This window comes from Ursus americanus, chromosome 18, assembly GCF_024610735.1.
Source record: "Ursus americanus isolate L20-20 chromosome 18, mUrsAme1.1.p, whole genome shotgun sequence".
Lineage (NCBI taxonomy): Eukaryota > Metazoa > Chordata > Mammalia > Carnivora > Ursidae > Ursus > Ursus americanus.
Window position 1 is genome coordinate 3,143,046 of NC_142144.1, and position 19,830 is coordinate 3,162,875.

The 19,830-nt window shown below is 58.6% G+C and overlaps 1 protein-coding gene across 2 annotated transcripts in view; it reads left to right on the forward strand.

Moving 5' to 3' along the window:
* Nucleotides 1-19,830, forward strand: part of VAV2 (vav guanine nucleotide exchange factor 2) — a 168,240-nt gene that overhangs the window by 75,254 nt on the left and 73,156 nt on the right. For both annotated transcript variants that reach the window (XM_045771281.2, XM_045771280.2), the window contains exon 3: nucleotides 14,961-15,019. In XM_045771281.2, the coding sequence (XP_045627237.2) occupies nucleotides 14,961-15,019 (59 nt within the window). The remainder of the gene's footprint in view (nucleotides 1-14,960; nucleotides 15,020-19,830) is intronic.

A 19,830-nucleotide genomic window follows, 5' to 3' on the forward strand; every position in this document is an offset into this window, starting at 1 on the left:
TGGAGAAGGCTCCCCTGTGCTTCTTCCCCTGCCACGGCCCTGGTGGCCGGCCAGGTGGGGAAGTGGCCAGAGCCTGGCAGTGCAGGCAGCAGGGGGGTCTGCACCTGGCCGTTCCCCCAGGCCCCGTCACCTAGCTTCCTCCTCTGCTTCGGGCCGGCTTGCTTCTTACGCACGCTCTCTCCCATGGTCGCAGAGAATCTGGTCCGGGCAAAGGCACCTTTGAACCCTAGCCTTAGATAAGAAAAAACCCATGGGGTGATGGGTACAGGAAGTCCCTTGACGGGCCAGGATTAAGCTGAAATCTAGATGAACCCCTCTTCTCAGAAGCAGTCTGGAGCTTTGCTGCAGCTGTTTTCCATCTGTTTCTGGAAACACAGTGCTCAAGAGAAAAAAAGTCACTTCAGAGTTTTTCCTGGTGAGGGCTAGTGTCGCACAAATTGGGCGTCCAGACACGGGGTGATGGGGTTTTTGGGCCGATACAGCTTCAGAAAGGAGAGCGTGCTTCTCAGGGTCAGGTGCTGACGGCCAAGGCGGGGCCCTGGGGCCACCCTCGAGGCCACGTTGTTGCAAGGTGGCCCTCATTTATGGTGAGGCAATATGCATGTGCCGACTCTCTGACACACGCTAGCCCATCACCCGGCTGACCCCGTCCATCTCTCAGGTTGAGCAGCACCTCCTCCGGGGAGCCTTCCCTGATACCCCTGCTCAGTTAGGCCCTCCGCCCCTTGGCTCATCAGCCCTGTGCCCCAGAGTGTTGAGCACCCAGTGTGTCCTGTGAGCTCCAGAAGCCACCTCTGGCCTCTCGTCCCTAATACTTGGGACCCAGCTGCTCACTGAATGTTACTGAACACATAGGTGAGGAAATGAGAACTCATCGGGGCACTCATCCTGTGGTACAGGTCAGGGCCCAGGACCCTGGGAGCTTAGGGCATTGCCAAGATTTGGGGGACAGTCTGTAGCTGGATGCAGAGCCGGGTTTAGTGACTTCAGGCTGGCGCTCTGTGCCCTCTGGAAGGCAGTGCCACAGGCTGCCCTGAGACGGGGCGGGCAGGCACCTGGCTCCGGGGCAGGGGCAAGGCCCCCCCCCCCCCCGCCTCCTGCAGGGTGTCAGAGGCTGAATTCCCATGATGCAAGAGGAAGCCGGGGAGGGCTCCACACCCGGTGGGCAGCTGCCACCCTTGGCCCTCCCCCCCACCTGCCCCCACCTCCGAGGCCTCGGCCCAGGTGGGGACTCCTGATACGGGGCCCTCCCTGCACCTGCCCCCATCTCTGAGGCCTCGGCCCAGGTGGGGGCTCCTGATACGGGGCCCTCCCCCCACCTGCCCCCATCTCTGAGGCCTCGGCCCAGGTAGGGACTCCTGATACGGGGCCCTCCCCGCACCTGCCCCCATCTCTGAGGCCTCGGCCCAGGTGGGGACTCCTGATATGGGCAGCGGGAAGTCTCCCGAGGTGTGGCTTCCTGGGGATTTTCCCAGGGCTGTTGGAGGGCAGGCAGGGACGTCCTCTGCAAGGCTGTGTCAGTCAGTGGGGTCTGCTGCTGTAACAAATGTACCACAGACCAGGCGCCGTAGCAGCAGACGTGATTTCTCACGTGTCTGGAGCCTGGCCATCCGACCAGGTGCCAGCAGGGTTGGTTCTGTGAGGCCGTCTTCCTGGTTTATGAATGGCGGCCTTCTCGCGGCGAGCTCCTGGGGCAGGGAGAGAGAGAGAGCATCCCTCTGTGTCTCCTCCAAGAGGGGCACTGATCCTGCCCTTGCGGGCCCCACCCCCGTGTCCCAATCACCCTGAAATACCCCACCTCCTAATACCCTCCCACTGGGGTTAGGGCCTCAGCACAGGAATTTGGGGGGACACAGACATTCAGTCCATAGCAAAGGTTGACCTCTGTCTAGCAACAGCCACAGAGACTTGGCGACGGAAGTGGGGGCTTGCCGCCACAGGAGGGGTCAGGGTGAAGCCACGGGGCGTGGATCCGTGTGGTCTCCTTGCCACGTGGGGCTTCACAGGTGAGGAGACAGACCGAGCTGCCCTCCCTTCCCTTCCTTGGCTGGGGATGGGGGGGACGCACATCTGTCAGGCTTGGAAGAGTCTTCCTAATGCTCAACCCTGTCAGATCTTTCCAGAAATGCCCACCCCCAAGCATTTTACAGCTGTGAAAGGGCTGGGATTTGCTGCGTGTCCTGTACTTGTGTGGCTGCTTGACGTCGTCCTCGCACAGGTGCGTGGCTGCTGCACAGGGTGCTGACACTGTCCCTGACCCCTGAGCCCACTCCCCCGCCTTCGGAAGCCCGTGGAGGTGGCCGCCTGCCCGGGGCGCTGCTGGGACTGTCTGACACCCAGAAGCAGGAGCCGAGAGCAGAGCCACACCCTGCCTGGCTATCAGCTGGGGAGAAAGTACCGGGGTGGGGGGTCCGGGGGTGCGGGAGCCAGAGGCTCTCCCAGCCACTCAGGCCCGGGAGCACGGGGCTGGCGAGAGTGAGCCGACAGGAGAAGTCTCCTCACTCCGTGCGCTGGGTCGTACTTGCACTTACTAACCCAGTTACTAAGTATTCGCTTTAGAGATAAGTGTGTACATTGAAAAATTATAGCCGTGGTGGAAGAGATACAATTTTTGTTCCTCTTCCCGTTAAAATGGCCATTAATCAGGGAAGGCAGTGAAGCAGCCCCGAAAGCCGCCGGCCCTCTCAGGTAATGGCTGCTGTCACCTCTCCCCCATTAGCAAGCTGGGGTTGACCGATGGTGAAGGCCCAGACCAGCGCAGCTGAGCCAGAAAGGCGACGGGAGGGGCCCAGGGCGAGGCTCACACGGGGGGCGGGGGGTGCTGAGGCCGTTCTTCTGGATGCTTCCCTTTTAAGAGCACTGGGTGCAAATCAGGCCATCCAGGGTCTTGGCCATCTCAGCCACCCTGACCACTTGATCCTTCGTTTTCTCCTTTGACAAGGGGCACAGTATCACTGATTTCCTTGGGTGGTTGGGGATTGAGTGAGGTAGCAAGAGGCTAACTTTGGAGCCCAGTGCCAGGCTCATGATCAGGATTCAGGCTCGTGATCAGGACTCAGGCTCACAGACAGGACTCAGGCTCACGGTCAGGACTCAGGCTCACGGTCAGGACTCAGGCTCGCGGTCAGGGCTCAGGCTCGCGGTCAGGACTCAGGCTCGTGGTCAGGACTCAGGCTTACAGTCAGGGCTCAGGCTCGCGGTCAGGACTCAGGCTCGTGGTCAGGGCTCAGGCTCACGGTCAGGACTCAGGCTCGCGGTCAGGACTCAGGCTCGTGGTCAGGGCTCAGGCTCACGGTCAGGGCTCAGGCTCACGGTCAGGGCTCAGGCTTACAGTCAGGGCTCAGGCTTACAGTCAGGGCTCAGGCTTACTGTAGCGGCAGCTCATTCAGGAAGTTCTGGTAGATCCTGTGTTCTGAGCACTGCTTCTGGGCTGTGACTCTGGGATTGGCAGGCTGGCTGGTGAACACTCGCGAGTGCCCAGGCATGTGGATCCCAGTCTTTGGGGGCTGTGACTTGGCATCCCTTGGGATTGTATGTGCAGGACTGCCACATCCCGGCCCCGGGTGCCCCAGTACTGGTTCTAGGCACTCCGAGGACAGTGAGGGAAAACCAGAGTCCATTCCTTGTTTCTGGCAACTCTTTAAGATGGGAGGCATTTTACTCCTCCATGGGAATGCAGAGGTGCTTAGAAAGGGCTGAGTCCGACAGCCAGCTTCAGTCCTGGGGCTGCCTCTGTGGTCGTGTCGTGGGGAGTGAGGTCCCCTGTCTGTCGGAGCCTTGCTTTCCTCTGGACAGTAGGGACGGTCGTCCCGACCCCACGCCATCATGGTGGAGCTGAACCACGCGTGCTCAGCTTGGATGTGATCAGAGTTAACGGGCAGAGACTGGCGTGGGCTCGTGGGGCACGGGACCCACTCGAGGAGCGGGCTGTGTAGATGCTTGCTTTCTGACCCTCGGTTCGCCGTCTCCGCTACAAGGAAGAGGGAAAGGAAACTTGTAGTCAGAGCCTTGCAGACAGGGTGAGGTTTCCACGTGGGACTGGGGCTCCTTCCTGCTCTGCCCTGTGGTGTCTGTAATGCCGTTGGCATCCAAGACCTGGGCAGGGCGCCTGGGCCTTGGGGATTCTTGTACCTCTGGGCAGTGATTCATACCCTGGGCAGCAGACGTGGGTCTTGGTTCGTGGCCTCGCCAGGATCAGAGGGGAGACGTGTTGCTGCTTGTCTGTTTGAGACGACACACCTTCATCCCACCTTTTACCTGTCTGGCGGTGGGGAGGAGGGGGGTCTTGCTTTCTTGCAGCTGCAGGGCGTGCCAGGGGGATGAGTGCGCATGCATTCACAGGTGGTGAGTGGCCCGCAGCCCGCCCAGCCAGCCAGCTCCCCAAAGCCATCATCGTAGTTGCACGGGCTTGCTGGCCCTACCCGATCCTGCCTGCCACTGTCGGCCTCCGTCCAGAGCCGCCCTTTCTGGGGCAGGGCTGGGGCAGAGAGCTGGAGCCCCACAGCCGGGTGCACAAGCCGAATCTGTCTCAGGTCACTACTGGTCTGCCACAAAGCCCCGGGCCTCAGTTACTCCTCCATAAAATGAGAGGAACAGCAGAAGCGTCTCGTGGGGTTTTGAGGGAATGAAATGAAATGAACCCAGGAGAAGCCTAGATACTTAGCCATTGTTGTTAACGAAGGTCTGCCAGCGAGAGCAAGAGCCTTGAGCACCAGATGCCACCTCTGTCTCTGGACGGATTCTGCCTGGAAGTTCCTGGACGGCCCTTGGAGACCACTGACAGCTTCCTAGCTGGGTTTAGCTTTCCCACCTATAAAGTGAAGAATTTGGACCAGATGGTCACTAAGTTTCTTCCACTAAGGATTTTAAGTTTCCCTGACTGATTCCTGCAAACCTTCCTGGTCGGGAACAGCTGAAGCTCATGCCCTCTCCCTGCCCAGTGACCACGGAGCGTTTGACCTGATGTTACAGATCGGGGACAGTGGATGGTGCCCAGGGGGACTCTTGAGACTGCCAGGTCTAGGTGTTTCTCGGGGTGGAGTCAGGCCTCTCCTTGCATGCCAGATCTTTCTGACAGGCCGAGCTGGCTCTGAGCACTGCGCAGGGAACGTTTCAGAGGCTGCCTGCGGCTTTAGCAGAAAGGAGCACTGTGATGGATTACTGATGCCTGCGCTGTGATTGATTAGTGATGCCTGCAGTGAACACAGGAAGGAGCTGTGGCAGCATTTGCCATCTTCCCTTAGTCCACAGATAGGGAAACTGAGGCCTAGAGAAAAGTGGCTCAAATAGTCCGTGGCAGGCTTAGGACTTGAACTCTCATCCCTGCCATTTTGCCCTGGTTTGCGGCTCTCGTGATTGCAAGTTAACCAAAGCGACTCCTGTAACGTGACCGGCACGGGTAGGCACTTAATATGTGAGTCCAGCTCGGATCATTCACCCACCCGTCCATCCGTTCCTTCATCCATATGTGTTACGGCCTTCAGCGCCTACGGAGTACAAGGCATGAAGATTCAGGCTGCCGGTCCCCGAGGCTTAGAATGGCCTGTCCCGCGTGCATGTGAGGTTTTGATCACCCCCACTGAGACTGAGGACATGCAGCTAGGTTCGGGGTTCATTTCAAACTGTCGGGAAGCCCTGGTTCGAGCTCAGGACAGGAACGGGCCAATGCTGAAGAGTGTGCAGACTCAGCCTTTTTTTTTTTTTTTTTTTTTAATGCTTTTTCTTGCCTCCTAAATCGCTTTTGAGCTCTGACCCTCTTTCCGGGACCGCCAGACCCTCCTTCCATGCGTCCCTTCCAGAGTGCCGCCCGTCGCTGGCTCCAGCCAGTGGTGGTTTTCATCTGGCCGCTCAGCCCTCCCGGGGCCCCCGTCTCCTGCACCCTTTCGCCCCTGGAAGAAGGGTCCCATCTGCCAGGACCCCCCGCCCCACCGCTACCGCGCAGGACACAGCGGCTGACAAGTGCCCGTGTTTCCCACTTGCTTCTGACTCTCCGGCTCCTCCGGGGGTAGGGCTCGAACACGGGGCCGTGATTGCACGCCTGGTGTGATGAGTCGCACCTCAGTGGCCGCTCCTCGTTCTGAAGGCTCCAGCGCGGAGGCTTTTCTGACCTTACTCTCGATGTGAGAGAAGGAGAAAACAGGAGGGCAGTGCAGGGCTGAGCTGGGGAGGCGATTTAGGGTGATTTTCTTCTAACTATGCAGCCGTGTTCACTGCCGATCTCCAGGACAGATAGGGGAGTTTCCCGGGGAACACGTTTAATGAGGTCCGTAATCGTGCCGTTTGGCTCCGTGGAGCTGCGTGTGTGTGTGTGCGTGTGTGTGTGTTTTTCAGATGTCTGGTAGTGGCCGATAAGGAAGGTCTGCAGGCTTGAGCCCGGTGTGTGTGACTCCTGCTTCGTGACTCCTAGTGACAGCGAGAGAGTTGGGGCCAGGAAGCTCTCCGGATCGCTCAGGGGTCTGACGGGACCGGGCGTTTGCCCGCGATTGCTCACGTCATCGCCAGCACGAAGCAGCCCCGCGTCCCTCTTGATGGCCAGCTCGTATCCGTCTTTGTTGTTCTGGATTGTTCCTGCCCGTGCGTCTTCATCGAGGACCTCGGGGCAGCTGGCTGGCCTTCCCGGGGGCAGTGCCAGCTAAATGCCGGGACGCACACGCCGCTTTACCGAGGTTCCTGAGCGAGCCGCTGGTGCTGCCTTAACGTGGCAGGGACGCGTGTGTCCTTGTTTCTTTGCGGAGACATTTTGTCAGCTCTTCAAACCCGACTTTTTATGGTACGCGTTAGCATAGAGGCCTTCGTTCTGAGGGGTATTGATTTTTTCACTTGTAAAGAAATACTGTTTCCACATAATGCACGCATATCCTGGAGGACTGCTGTCTTTTATGTTCAGGATAAAGACTTTAAAGCAAAAAACACTCAAAAACCTTGGTTTGCGTTTCGAGTTCCAGTGGAAAGGTGAGGTGCGATGGGGGCTCAGCCGGGAGACGGCGAACCTCCAGGGAAGTGCCGGGTGGGCAGAGGGCACACACGTGTGTATGTGTGCACGCGTGCATGTGTGTGTGTGGTCTCTGCCCCAGGAAGACCTTCCGGGGCCCTGGCTGATGGCAGCTCCGCCACCTTGAACATGGGTGTTTCGAGGCTGCCCAGGAGTGGAAAGCTCCCTGAGCCCCCTGGACGTCTGCTCCCATCATTGGGTGGACCTCAGACGCTGCAGGAGAGGCAGGAGGATGTGGTCCAGTCAGGCCTGGAAGAGGGGGTATGCGGCTTTGTGCCCAGCTGCGGGCTCCTGGGGGTGGCGCTACAGAGAAACCCAGGTTTGGGTCATGCAGGTCTGGGTTCAGTTCCTCAATCGGCCAGTTATTGATGGGTGACCTGGGACATGGTCCTCATTCTAATCCAGTCCCCAGGGTTTGCATCTCATAATGGGGCGTTGGGGGGGGGGGGAGTGATACATACAGGAGTAGTGTTTGCGTGGGGTTTATCTCCGTGCATAACCTACTAGGTGCTCAAGAAATGGTAGCTCATGTTCTGACGATAAAGAGGTGGGGGTTGGGAGGGAGGCAGGTTCTCTCTCTCTCTCTTTTTAAAGATTCATATATTAGAGAGAAGAAGAGCAGAGGGAGAAGGGGGAGAGAGAGACTCAAGCAGACTGCGTGCTGAGCATGGAGCCCGGCATGGTGGTCGATCTCATGACCCTGAGATCCTGACCGGAACCAAAATCGAGAGTGGGGTGCTTAACCGCCTGAGCCACCCAGGCGCCCCGGGAGGCAGGTTCTCTTTGGAACTTTGCTGCCGGTTCTGCCTGTCCATCTACCATCTAGCCGCTCCCGCATCCAACCACCTACCCCTTTATTCTCACACTAACCATCCATGTACCCGTTTATTTGTCCACACACCAGTCTGTTCGCCCCCACACCCGTCATTCGTCCCCACCTCCATCCATGCCTCTACACACTCATCTCTTCACCCACACACCCACCCATCTCCCCATCCCTTCACCCACGTACCCATCCACCTATCCACGTACCCATCCATACACCCACACACCACCCATCTCCCCATCTGTTCGCCGACACACCCATCCATTCACGCATGCACCCATCCGTTTACACACCTACCATATACACAGCTATTCTTCGAGCACTCCTGCGGCCCCCCGTGCCTCCTGCCCGTCCCATAAACTCAGTGGGCTGCAGTTGTAAAATGTGAAGAGGCAATTCAGAGCCTGCTTTCAAAGGTCAGATGCGATGCAAGCCACAGAAGAGCTTGGAAAAGCTGCATGTGGCACGTGACAAGTGTCGGGTGTCCACGAGGCTCGGGGAGAGCTGGGGTGGCAGTGGGCATCCTCAGCAGAGGGCATAGCCAGCCCGACTGTGTTCCTGTGCTCCCCCAGAACTATGGGCTCTGCCTACCCTTCAGGGAAGGGGAGAGTGTGGAGGTTGAAAGATATTTTGTTGTGGACCCTTCCCCCTCCAGAAGTTCAGCGGGGTGGGTAACAGGAGTGTCCCTCTCAGCCCCCGCTGACCAGCTGTGTGAGCCCAAGCAAGTTCCCCAATATTCAGCTTCAGTTTCCTGTCTATAAAATGGGTGCCCCATCAGTCCTATCCAGTGTCTGTCATGGGGGGGACCAGAAGTCTCATGACATGCCCTGAGGTCTGTGCCCCAGGGCAGGCTCACAGCAGCAGGGCTGGGTAGGACGCACTGACCAATCGTCCTTTTCAACACGAGAGGAATTAAGTGCAAAGAGAATACCCGTGCCACCTTGGGATTGTCCCCAGTGGGACTTTAACGTGAACATGCCAGTGGTTGCTCTGTCCCGCTCCCAAGTCTCCTGGTCTCTGTCCAAAGTGAACTTGGGGCCTCCGGTGGCCCAGATCTTCCTGAGAAGCAGGGTCCCCACTTGAGCAATCCACAAGGAGTGTGGAAAAGCCTCTGGTTTCTCTGGCAGGAGTTACAGCTGATGGGTCTACTCTGTGAAGACATTGGGAATGCATCATTGAGCAAACCCAGCTCAGCTCCAGCCCTCAAGGAGCTCACAGACCAGTGTGGCGTTGAAACCCCTCTCTGGGGCTGTAGGGAGAGCCTGGAGTCTTGTGAGCCTTCCTCTGTCATTCAGTCACTCACCTTTCCCATCTGTCCTTCCCTCCTCCTTCCACCCATCTATTCATCCTTCTTCTACAATCCATCTGTCTATCCATGCATCCCCCCTTCCTCCCATCCATCCATCCATCCATCCATTCATCCACCCCATCCATCCACTTACCATCCATCCAACCATTCATCCACCATCCATCCATCCATCCATCCATCCACCATCCATCCACCTACCTATCCACCCACCATCCATCCATCCTTCCAAACATTCATCCACCATCCATCCAACCATTCATCTACCATCCACATGGCATCTATCCATCCACCCATGTACCCACCATCCATTCATCCACCACTGACCATCCATCCATCCATCTTTCCTCCCTCTCATCCATCCATCCACCCATCCATCCTCCTTCCCTCCCATCCGTCCATCCATCCATCCATCTACTGTCCATCCTCCCATCCATGCATGCATCTGTCCATCCTCCCTTTTCCCCATCCATCTGTCCATCCATCCATCCATCCATCCATCCATCCATCCATTCATCCACTGTCCATCCTCTCTTCCTTCCATCCATCCACTATCCATTCTCCTTTCCTTCTATCCATCTATCCATCTGTTCATCCAACCATCTATGCATCTATCCACTATTCATCCTCCCTCCCTCTCATCCACTCATCCATCCTTCCTTCCTTCCTTCCATCCATCCATCCATCCATCCATCCATCCATCCATCCATCCATCCTCTCTCCCATCTATCCATTCTCCTTTCCTTCCATCCATCCATCCATCCATCCATCCATCCATCCATCCATCCATCCATCCATCCATTCATCCTTCCACGTACCCATGCATCCATCTATGTATCCATCTAGCCACATCAGCATTTGCCGGGTGACATCGTGTGCCAGGTACTTGGAGTACAAAGCTCAAAGGCGCAGCTTCGTGTGCGGATACATTTCAAGGAGATGTTCCTCAGTTTCACAAGCGCGAGGGTCCTGATTGGTGTCCTGCTGGCTGCGGCTCGAGTCGGGGGGACCTGCCGCTGTGCGCTCTGGGTGAGGGTGGGAGAGTGGTGTCTTATGACCAGTTTGTGATGGCCATGGTGTGATGAGAGTAGATCTGTCCTGTGTTTCTACCGCAGGGCCCGGAGTCCGAGCCTTTTGGTTTGAATAGCATGTTTTATTGACAGGAAAATCCAGGGAGGGTCTGTACCTGGGAGGGGGGATGGACTCCAGTAGACTTTGTTTTTTAAATAACATTTGCTCCTGCGGTATATTGTGGGAAACTACAGTACTACAGCCAAGGAAGAGCAGGAGGAGGACCGTCAGAGACATCAGTCGGTGCCTACCTTCTGCGCGTTTCTGCCCGGCCCTTTTAAGCAGCATATGATTTAAAGATTTTGAAAAATTTATTAGAGAGAGAGAGTGAGCAAGCAGAAGAGAACACAAGCCAGGAGTGTGGGGTGGGGAGCAGACGGAGAAGCAGGCTCCCCGCTGAGCAGGGAGCCCAGACACAGGGGTCGATCCCAGGAGCCCGGGATCACGACCTGAGCCGAAGGCAGACGCTTCACCGACTGAGCCCCCCAGGCGTCCCAAGCAGATTATGATTTTAAAAACTAGACTCTGTGGATCGTACATGTTTCACCATCTGTTTCTTTCACTCGAGGGCTTCATGGATATATTTTATGTCCACAAATCTTCTTCCACAACCATCGGTGTACCCGACAGCTCAGGTTCCCCTCGTGGGGGTGTGCCTGACTGTCTGCCTCCTGGACCCTGGCGTTGGGTGGTCAGGCGGCTGCTGGATTGTTTGGCATTCGTAAGTTGCTGCAGGGACATCTCTGGGGCTAAAGTGTTCCCTGCATCCCAGAGTGGGAACCAGAGTCTTCTCAACGCCATGAGAGCAGCAAGGGCTCGCTGCTTCCGGCCGGGCGAGCGGGATGGTTCCCACCGCCCTTCTTGGGAGGATTTGCGGGTGGCCCGTCGGGGACATGTCCTGCGGGCTGCCCGCCCAGCTCTCCATGCCTGGTAGCTTATAAGTGGAAGCTTTGAGGTTAGCATGGGGTGCTGCCCTGGTTCGGGGCCCTTGGGGTCTAGTGGGACAAGCTTCGTGAGGGAAGGCAGTAGGCCCCCAGTGGCAGAGGTCCTGGGAGCCCCGTCCCGGAACTCTAGGCTCAGTGAGTTCTTCACTGGACGCTGCTCTGCCCTGGGTCCCCCTTGGCTTCCTGGGGTCCAGACCACGTGTCCTTCCCCCAGAAGTCCCTGCTGCCCACTTGGCTTGACTATCTGTTCCACACACATCGCCCTTCAGTGGCTCCGTGCTTTGTAGGCTGGCCCGAGGTGGACATTCGGGGCACTCTCCTTGCCCTTCTGCACGCCTTGACCACATCTGCGCTGTGGCCTGTCTGACCCAACCTCCACATCTGGGCCATGCAGGGACTTAAAAATTAACAGATTCCTGGACCCCACTCTCTTCTACTCCAGAACCTTCCGTGGGGTGGGCCTGAAACTCCGCCGGCGAGCAAGAGAAGCTGCGTGGCTGCCGGCGTTTAGGAGTTTGTCTGCCCTGATGCAGACCCGGTGGAGAGCGTGGGGTCAGAGCAGGCCGTGGCTGGGTGGGGACGGAGCCAAGACGCCCACCCAGGGTGCACACCCTGCACCTCGACCTGCCATCCTCCGGGCTGTCGCCTCTGCTCCCGGCGTCTTCACTGGGGGTGCACGTGTGGCTCCTCCCCGTGGGACTGGCCCTCTGGGAACACATCTTTCTGCCGTTACCCCCTGCCCTGCCCCCCTGCACGCGTTCCTTGGCCCCTCCGATGTGGTCAGTGGATTGCTGAGCCCAAAGGCTTGAGCCAGTGGTACGTGGGGAGGAGGGGAAGATGGTATGTGTGTGCTCATTCTGTTTGTTAACTGGGGTGCAGACGAGAAGTGCAGATAAAAGTTGGGAAAATGTCATCGTTTGACATTTATGTTTTCAGAAGAGCTGGAGGGGCTGTGGGCTGGGAGGGTGTTTGATCGTGGCCTGGCCCCTCCATCGTGGGATGGGGCCGCCTTGTCAGGGGTGCCGTGGGAGCCACCCAAGGGACCTCGCTTCCCCTGCAGGGAGATGTGCCCTGCACCCTGTCTTCCCACATGGGACTGCTGCCACCTCACGTCTGACTCCATGACAGGGGGCCCCACACCTGCTCCCAGCAGCCCCCATCCTCCGTCACCGCAGCAGGGTTCCCTGCTCTGGGCCCCACCAGAGCACTCCCCTTCTTGCACACATGCCAGCCAGGGAGTGTGGCCCAGGCAGTTTCAGGGACAGGGCCCTTCCAACAGAGAGGGGCATAAGGAACCCATGTAAGGAGCTGCCTCTGGCTCGAGGGGAACCTGGAGCCGAGTCCCTCACCTCCATGGATGACAAACTCCAGCCTGGAGCAGAGTGTCTGTGAGCCGAGGGCTGTGGCTGCCGTGTGCATAGCAGCCGGAGAAGCCACCATGTCTGCCAGGATGGATGGCAGGCGCGTGGACACCCTGGGACCTGGGCCCTGGCTTCCGGCGCTCCCCTGCACAGCTCCTCTCTGCCTGGGCTCCACCCGGATGTAGGAAGCACAGCGTTCTCACTCACTCCAGGGCGGGAAACAGGCTTTGTCCCCGTGTGTGCAAACCGATGGCAGGTGACGCAGGTGGGCTCCGCCGGCAGGAGTCTAGCCCGTGTCTGGCCAGCCGGGGAGGAGTTGGGCAGGTGACGAACGCTGTCGGCCACGGAGGCGCGGGGGGCATGGCGTGTGTGCCCAAAGCCTTCGAGCTCTGACATTGCTAGCCTCTGTCACACGCGGCTCTCATGCTGTAACTGCTGTTTTCCCTAAATGTTTAGAATAACAGCCGAAGCCAAGTTGCTCCCTGCTTGTGAAACGCCCTCCGTAGCACACGAGCTTGGGGCTCGGTCGGGCCGGCCGCGCTGTGAGCCAGTGGAGTCCCGTCTGGGGCAGTGCAGAAGGACCCCGCCATCCCGCGGGTTCCTGACTGCCAGGCCCTGGCCCCGGCCGTGTGACCAGGTACCAGAGGACTGCTCAAAGCACTCGGAGCGTTGGCCGAGGCGGCGCCAGCTGAGAAAGGGGCCTTCTGTATGGCTTCGGTTTTCTCGCCCTCTAAAAAAATTGGGGCTGGAAGGAGAGTGGCCTGAAAGGAAGTCTGTGGAATGTGTCTCAGTGGGGGGCTTTAGGCAAGAGACCTTGCCTCAGTTTCCCAGTCTCCCGAATGTGCTGGGCAGGCCTGGCCTGGTAGGATGTGAGGATTCACCAGGACGGTGCACGTCAAAGACCCAGTGGGCTCGGGTCCTGCGGCAGCTGGCAGAGGGTGTCTGAATTTAGCAGGTGGTCCTCGTGGGCCGTGTTCATGTTCCCTGTCCCCAGACACACATAGGCTACACACATGCACACACGCAAACACACAGACCGCACACGCATGCACGCGACGACACACACAGACTATGTACATATGTGTATTATACGCGTGCACACAGATCACACACAGCGTGCACGCATATCAGCTCTCATGCATTCTTATTTAGGCGCATGCGTGCACGCACAAGGACCCATGCACACGCAGACCACACAGAAGCACACGGACTACGCGTGCACACACACGGTGACCACACATATAAACCAGCACAAGCACACATGCACACACTGTCTTGCACATGCTGTTACACACGTGCATGCACACACGCAGATGGCCTCATGCACCCCGATCGAGGAGGTCTCGAGGTGGAGGCTTGCACCTGCTCCCCCAGTGTGTGATGTCCGGCACGGCAGGGGCCCCAGAAATCCTGTGATGAATTGTGAGCAGCCTCTGGTGTGTGACACTCTCTGCTCTGGGCCAGCTGCCTCCCTTTCCCTGCCTCAGTTTACTGTGTATCACCTGTGGAACCTCTTCCCTGCCTGCTGCCTGTTGTTTTAAGGACCTGTGGAGTCCCTGCACTGGGGCCTTTGAGGCTGGGAGATAGGTGGGCCCTGAGTCACAGGACAGGACGGGGTAGGGTCGGGGCAGCTGAAGAAGGAGTGGCCACTGCTCACTGCTGAGCACGTCAGAGCTTTCGTCTGGACTCGGTCTGGGGAGATACTGCTCGGATCCCCTCATGCAGGCTGAACCTGGAGCTCTTTATTTTCCTTCCCCCGACCCTTCGAGGGAGCTGGGCGCTGGTTTCAGTGGTCATGCAGGGAGAGGAGGGGCTCACGAGAAAGGAGCACGGCGCTTGGATGTTTGTGTCAACACTGTGCCCCCGGCTGCTGGGGAACCTGGGGCAAGTCACTCGACTTCTCTGGGCCTCTGTGTGCCCCTCTCTGAACCGGGCCAGCACCTGCTGTGAACATGTTATTAACCGTATGGTAGCTTCCAGAACAGCGGCATGGGGTGAGCACTTTGTAAGCGTATCGCCCGCTACAGCTCTCCGCAGCCCCGACAAGGCCAACCCCAGTGTGGGGAGAATGAGGCCCAGGGATTGGTTAATGGCTGGTGCGGGGAGGGCGGAGGGGGTGAGCCCAGCCCTGCTCCTGTGCCACTGGGAGCCCAGCAGCTCTCAGCAAATGTTGGTGCACGGAAATGACACTTTGCACGATACACACAAAATAGGTACCTAGCCCCCCTCAGTGTTACACTGTGTGTGTGTGCGTGTCTGTGCGTGTGTGTGCACATGTGCGTGTCTGTGCGCGTGTGCGCGCGTGTGCATGTGTGTGCATGTGCGTGCGCGTGCATGTGTGTGTGTGTACAAAGGCGAAATGTGCTTAGTGAACAGCTGTGTGCACACAAGCCTTCATTAGTTTTGTGATGACTTTCTGGTTTCTTGTGGAATTACAGCAGCGTCTTTCTGGTCTCCCCAGGTCATCTCTGCCGTGTCCAGACTCTCGCTGCACCCCGTGGCACAGAACAAAGGGATCAGGTGAGCTCGCCGGCGCGGCCAAGTGACGCCCCTCGTCCTCCCCGCCACCCGCGCGCTGCCCGCGGCCTCAGCGATTAGAGTCTGCAGCAGCTATCCTCTGCCTGTGTCTTTTTCATGAATTTTCAATGTGGTGTTGCGTTGCCTGTTGGCCGCGGCGGGAAGGGCGGGGAGGAGGGAGAGAGCCTCTGGTCCCCACCAGGGAGATCGTGCGTGCGTGTTCCACTGACGGCTGCAAAATCTCTTTCGATTTCGGTAATAAGATACAGCAAATTAATCCTTTCACAGATCATTGCCTACCTAAGCGCCCTCCCCACGCATCACAACCGGGGTGGCTTAGCCATGACGGCCGAGCCGTGGCCCTGGTCCGTCTGGGGGCCACGGGTCCCTTGGCAGGACTTCCCACTCCCAGGTTTAATGCCCCTTGGCTTTCAAAGCTCTGCCTCAGAGGATCCCATGACCCCTGTGGTCTGGCCTCTGGTCCCCAACACCGGGCCGGACACACAGGCAACGGGAACAGGCAAGAGCAGCCCCAGTGAGAGCAGGTGGTTGCCCATTCTGACCCACAGGTGAGGGGTCAGGGAGAAGTCTGAATGGGGACCAGGTTCCAGGTCGGGTGGGCACAGCGAGGACCTGCCCTTCCTCAATGGCCCTGGAGGACATGGGCCAGCAGGGTAGGGATGAGGGGTTTGGGGGTTGGGAAGACAGAAACAGCCCCGCCCGAGGATGAAGTGGGCGGGGTCCCGCCCCGTGCAATCGGTGTCCTGACGGGCTACTATGGCAGGGGGCCGCCCCCCGGTGTTGTCTGAGGGAGGGACAGCGTGTCCAGAATCTGGGGTCCCAGCATCCAGGCCAGCACAGCCGCCCCTTGGTAGGGCTGTTTTCCCAGGTTCGGAGAGTCACTGGGACAGATACAAGGGTTAGGGGGCCCCCCACCCCACCCAGGAAGTCTGTCGCATTCTCAGAGGACTTAGAGATCCCTTTGAATGGGGGACTTTGGTTTTTGTTGCTGTTAACGTCAGAGACAGGACAGGCTGTTTAAAACCACTGTCGGACTCCGTGCTGAACACACACGGGAGGGGACTTAGATCACGTTGAGGGTGTGAAGGGTGACAGGGCGAGGCTCCCGCACCCACCAGACGGCCTACACCCAAGGGCATCGCTAATACCTTGGGGCTCCTCCCCCCGCCCCGCTTTGGTGAGGTCTGTAATAGGGACAGTTTGAAAACGTTAATTAAGAATCAGTGTGTTATTTTTGGATACAAAGACAGCACGTAGTTTGGGTGTTGGTTTCCTCCAGGAACGACTGTCTGTTCGTTGTCCCGCCAGCCTGACCGCTAGCGAGTTGTGGTTATGCTGCCCAGCCGCTCAGTGCAGTCTCGTCTGCGCGTCCACGTGTCCCCGTGCGCGGGAGTCAGGCTCGTGCAACAGAGCGCAGTCACGTTATTTGCTCGTTCCCGGGAGGCTAGAGCGTCATCTCTCCTCCGTGTCCATTTCTCTTCGAAGCAGAGCCTGGCTCGGGCGGCTGGGGGCTTTGCCCTGGACAGGGCAGTCCTGCTGCGGTTCCAGGCTCCACGACGTGACCCTTCAGTTCAGGGGCGGGGGGGGGGGGGATAAGGGGAAGGAGCGAGGTGTCTGCAGGTGTCTGCAGGCCCAAGCAGGGCAGGGCCTCCCGGTGTGGAGTAGCCCTTCTGCAGAGAGAGCGCCCACCTCCCACCAGCACGGCCTCCTCACCCTCAGGGCTGCTTGTCTTCTTCCTCCCCCTTTCTCTTCCTCGTCTGAGCCCCGATCCAGCGCACTTCTGGGGTCCTTTCCCTCCGCAGCCGCTGGGGACTTGAGTTTCCCGCTGTGAGCTCAGGGGAGGGCAACACGGTGGGGCTGCCCCGCGTCCCCCATACAGGCCGCGATTTCCGCGGGGGACCGGTCGTTCTGCTAACCACCCGCCCTTTAGGACACTACGTAGGTCTTCGTTTAGGGGCGTTTCTTAGCGTTCTTCATGAGCAAAGGTTTCAGTGCGGCCAAACCCTTTCCTTTTTTGAAAACCCACCAACCAAGCCTGCAGCCCTGAAGAGGGTCTTCCTGGTTTCCTTCCTGGCTGCATGGGAGCCCAGCACACTCCTTTAGAAAAATGATCATTTTTACAGCCCTTGTGCAAGTTGCGTAATGAGCTGATTTTCCGTAAAGGCCCTAATGATACTTCGCAGACGCTGATGAACAGGAAACTTAATCCCAGGGCCCCACCGTGGTACCGGCTGGAGGGTCAGAAGTGAGTGGTCCCTGGCAAGTGGCCCAGCTCCATGGGTGGGGTGCAAGTTCTTGTCACCACCAGAGCTGGCCCTGCAGAGTGAGGGACGTCCCGCTTGGGGGTCATCACAGCTCTGAACGGCAGCGGCAGAGGAGAGGGCAAGGGGCCAAACTCTCCTGGGGACTGAAGCCAGAAGGTGAGGCCAAGGAGCCCTCGGCCCATGAAGGTCTTCTCTGTCAGTGGCCTTAGGCAGGAGTGCTCTTGGGGCCTCTGTCTCTTCTTCTGTAGGCTGGGAAAGTTCCCCTGCTGTGCAAGGCTTCTGTGAGCCTATAGGCCGGGCAGCACCCAGCACTCCGTGGGTGCCCACGGCACCAGCCTGGGTGGTGGGCAGGGAGGGGGCCCCCAAAGCTACAGTCCCCTCTTGGCTACTGGACCTTGTGGGACAGGTGTAACTCAGTTGTTATAGGTGTCGTTATAAGTAGAAGAGGGAGGTGGGAGGGTCAGAGCAGAGCAAGGAGGTGTGATGGTGGAGTGGAGAGAGGCCACAAGCCGAGGAATGCTGGTGTCTTGGAAGCCGGGAAAGGCAAGGAACACATTCTCCCATGGAGCCTCCAGAAAGGACCGTGCCTGCTGACGCCTTGACTTGAGCCCGTGCGAGGCCCAGTTCAGAGTGCTGACCTCTAGAACCGCGGACAGCAAGCCGCGTGCAGCGGGGCAGTGGTGGCGGATGCAGGCGGCTTCGCCAGGGCCCTGGCACGGCGGGGGCTCCAGTCCTCGCTGGGCCGCAGTCCTCTCTCTGCTCTGTCTCTTTGTACTAGACTGAAGTATAACTCACATGACGTAAATCTAAGCATCTTAACTCGTGCAATTCAGTAGCATTTAGCACGTTCTCTGTGCTGTGCGCCCACCACCTCTGTCTGGTTCCAGAACATTCTCACACCCAGAAGGAAGCCCCATCCCTCATAAGCACCCACGCTCCTCCCCTGTGCCTCCCCCTGCACTCAGCATCCTGGATGGGCCCAATGGGGACATTTCGTAGAAATGGCATCGCATGCCACGCAGCCTGCTGTGACCCACTCCCTTCCCTGGACATCGCATGTTCACGGTTCTTCTGAGCTGTGGCGGGGGATGGAGACGGAGCCCGTGTGGGGTCTCCAGTCATCGGCGGGTGGATGTTCGGTTGCGTCCACCCTTTGGCGATGGTGAAGTGCGCCGTGGTGAGCACTGGTGTTTGTTCAGATACCCGAGCGCCCGTTCTTTGGGGTTGCCTTCTGACATTATGATTATTTTCTTCCCGAATCATACCCATGAATCCCCGGTGTTCTGGATGCTCCTGGGAGCTAGAGGCCGGGTCCTGTCCTGGTGTCCACGGCACAGACGACGGTTGCACGGGGATGGGGACTGCTCGCCTCGCCTGGGTGTCTGTCTCCTGGAGGGTGGCTTGGCGGTGGGGGGGGGGGGCCTGCTGAGACTGGCCGCGGGGGTACTCCCAGCCTAGTGCCTCCTGCTTGTTGTTGTCACCCCAAAACTCTGCTGTTGAAAGTTCACTTGCGGTGCCTGGGGACCTCACGCTTGGTCTTTTCTTCCAGTCGAGAGACCCCAGCCCCAGGGTGGGGCAGGGGCAGGGGTGGGAGAGACGGGATGCTCCCCAGCCCCCAGTGGATAGAATGTCCTTTTTCAATTTGAAGTGAATTCTCAGAGTGTCACATGTACCCAGATCCAAATCTGAGCCCAGGAAAGCGTTCTGGAGCTGAAGAGAAGCACCCCTTGTCTTGTTGCGGGCTGTCAAAGGCCCGCTCTTGGGTCTTCCTGGGCGCCAGGGAGACGAGGAGTGAATCTTCACCCCAGATGCTCTCGTGGGTTACAGACAAAAGGCAGGAAGTCAGCCTTGCTGTCTGATGGGGTCTCCGGTCTTCATCCTGAGGCCAGAGTCTCGTGGGAGGGTGGGGGGTCGGGTGTTCTCTGAGTTTCTAGGGAGGAGAGGCATGGTTTCCCTCGATCCTCAAAGAGCCCTCTCCAAGGGAGGGTCCTGTCCTGCAGTGAACATGAGGCGTCCTGTGTTTGTGGACACCAGCCGTGGCTCTCACAATCCCCAGCTCTCTCCACGGGCCCCCTCCTTGCTGACGTCCCTTTCCCATCTGGTGCCACCTGGTTAATTCCAGGGAATTGGACTGTGCATGAGAGGTTTGGACGGAAAGTGGCCATTTTCGTGTGCTTATTAGCTCATTCTGCCAGCAAGATGGTTTTACTCGTCCCACCTGGTGACTTCAGGCACCTGGCCGCTTGTCCTCGGTGGAGAGCCCGTGTTCCTCTTCCTTCCGTGATGATGGTGGGGCCGGCATCGTTGGCCTTAGGGGAGTCACTGGAAGACTTGAGATTCCTTCCAGGAGGGGCTCGGACGAGGCCACCTGTGGGCCATTGGGTGTCATGGTTGTGTCTGGCCTCCCTCGGTGCGTCCCGGCCGCACAGGGCAGCTCTGTCTAGCTGGTGCCTGCCCTGCTTGCCCCGTCAGGCGACTGTCAGGGAGGATGGTGTTTGTGTTAAGTGCAGAGCCCCCGCCTGGCTTAGT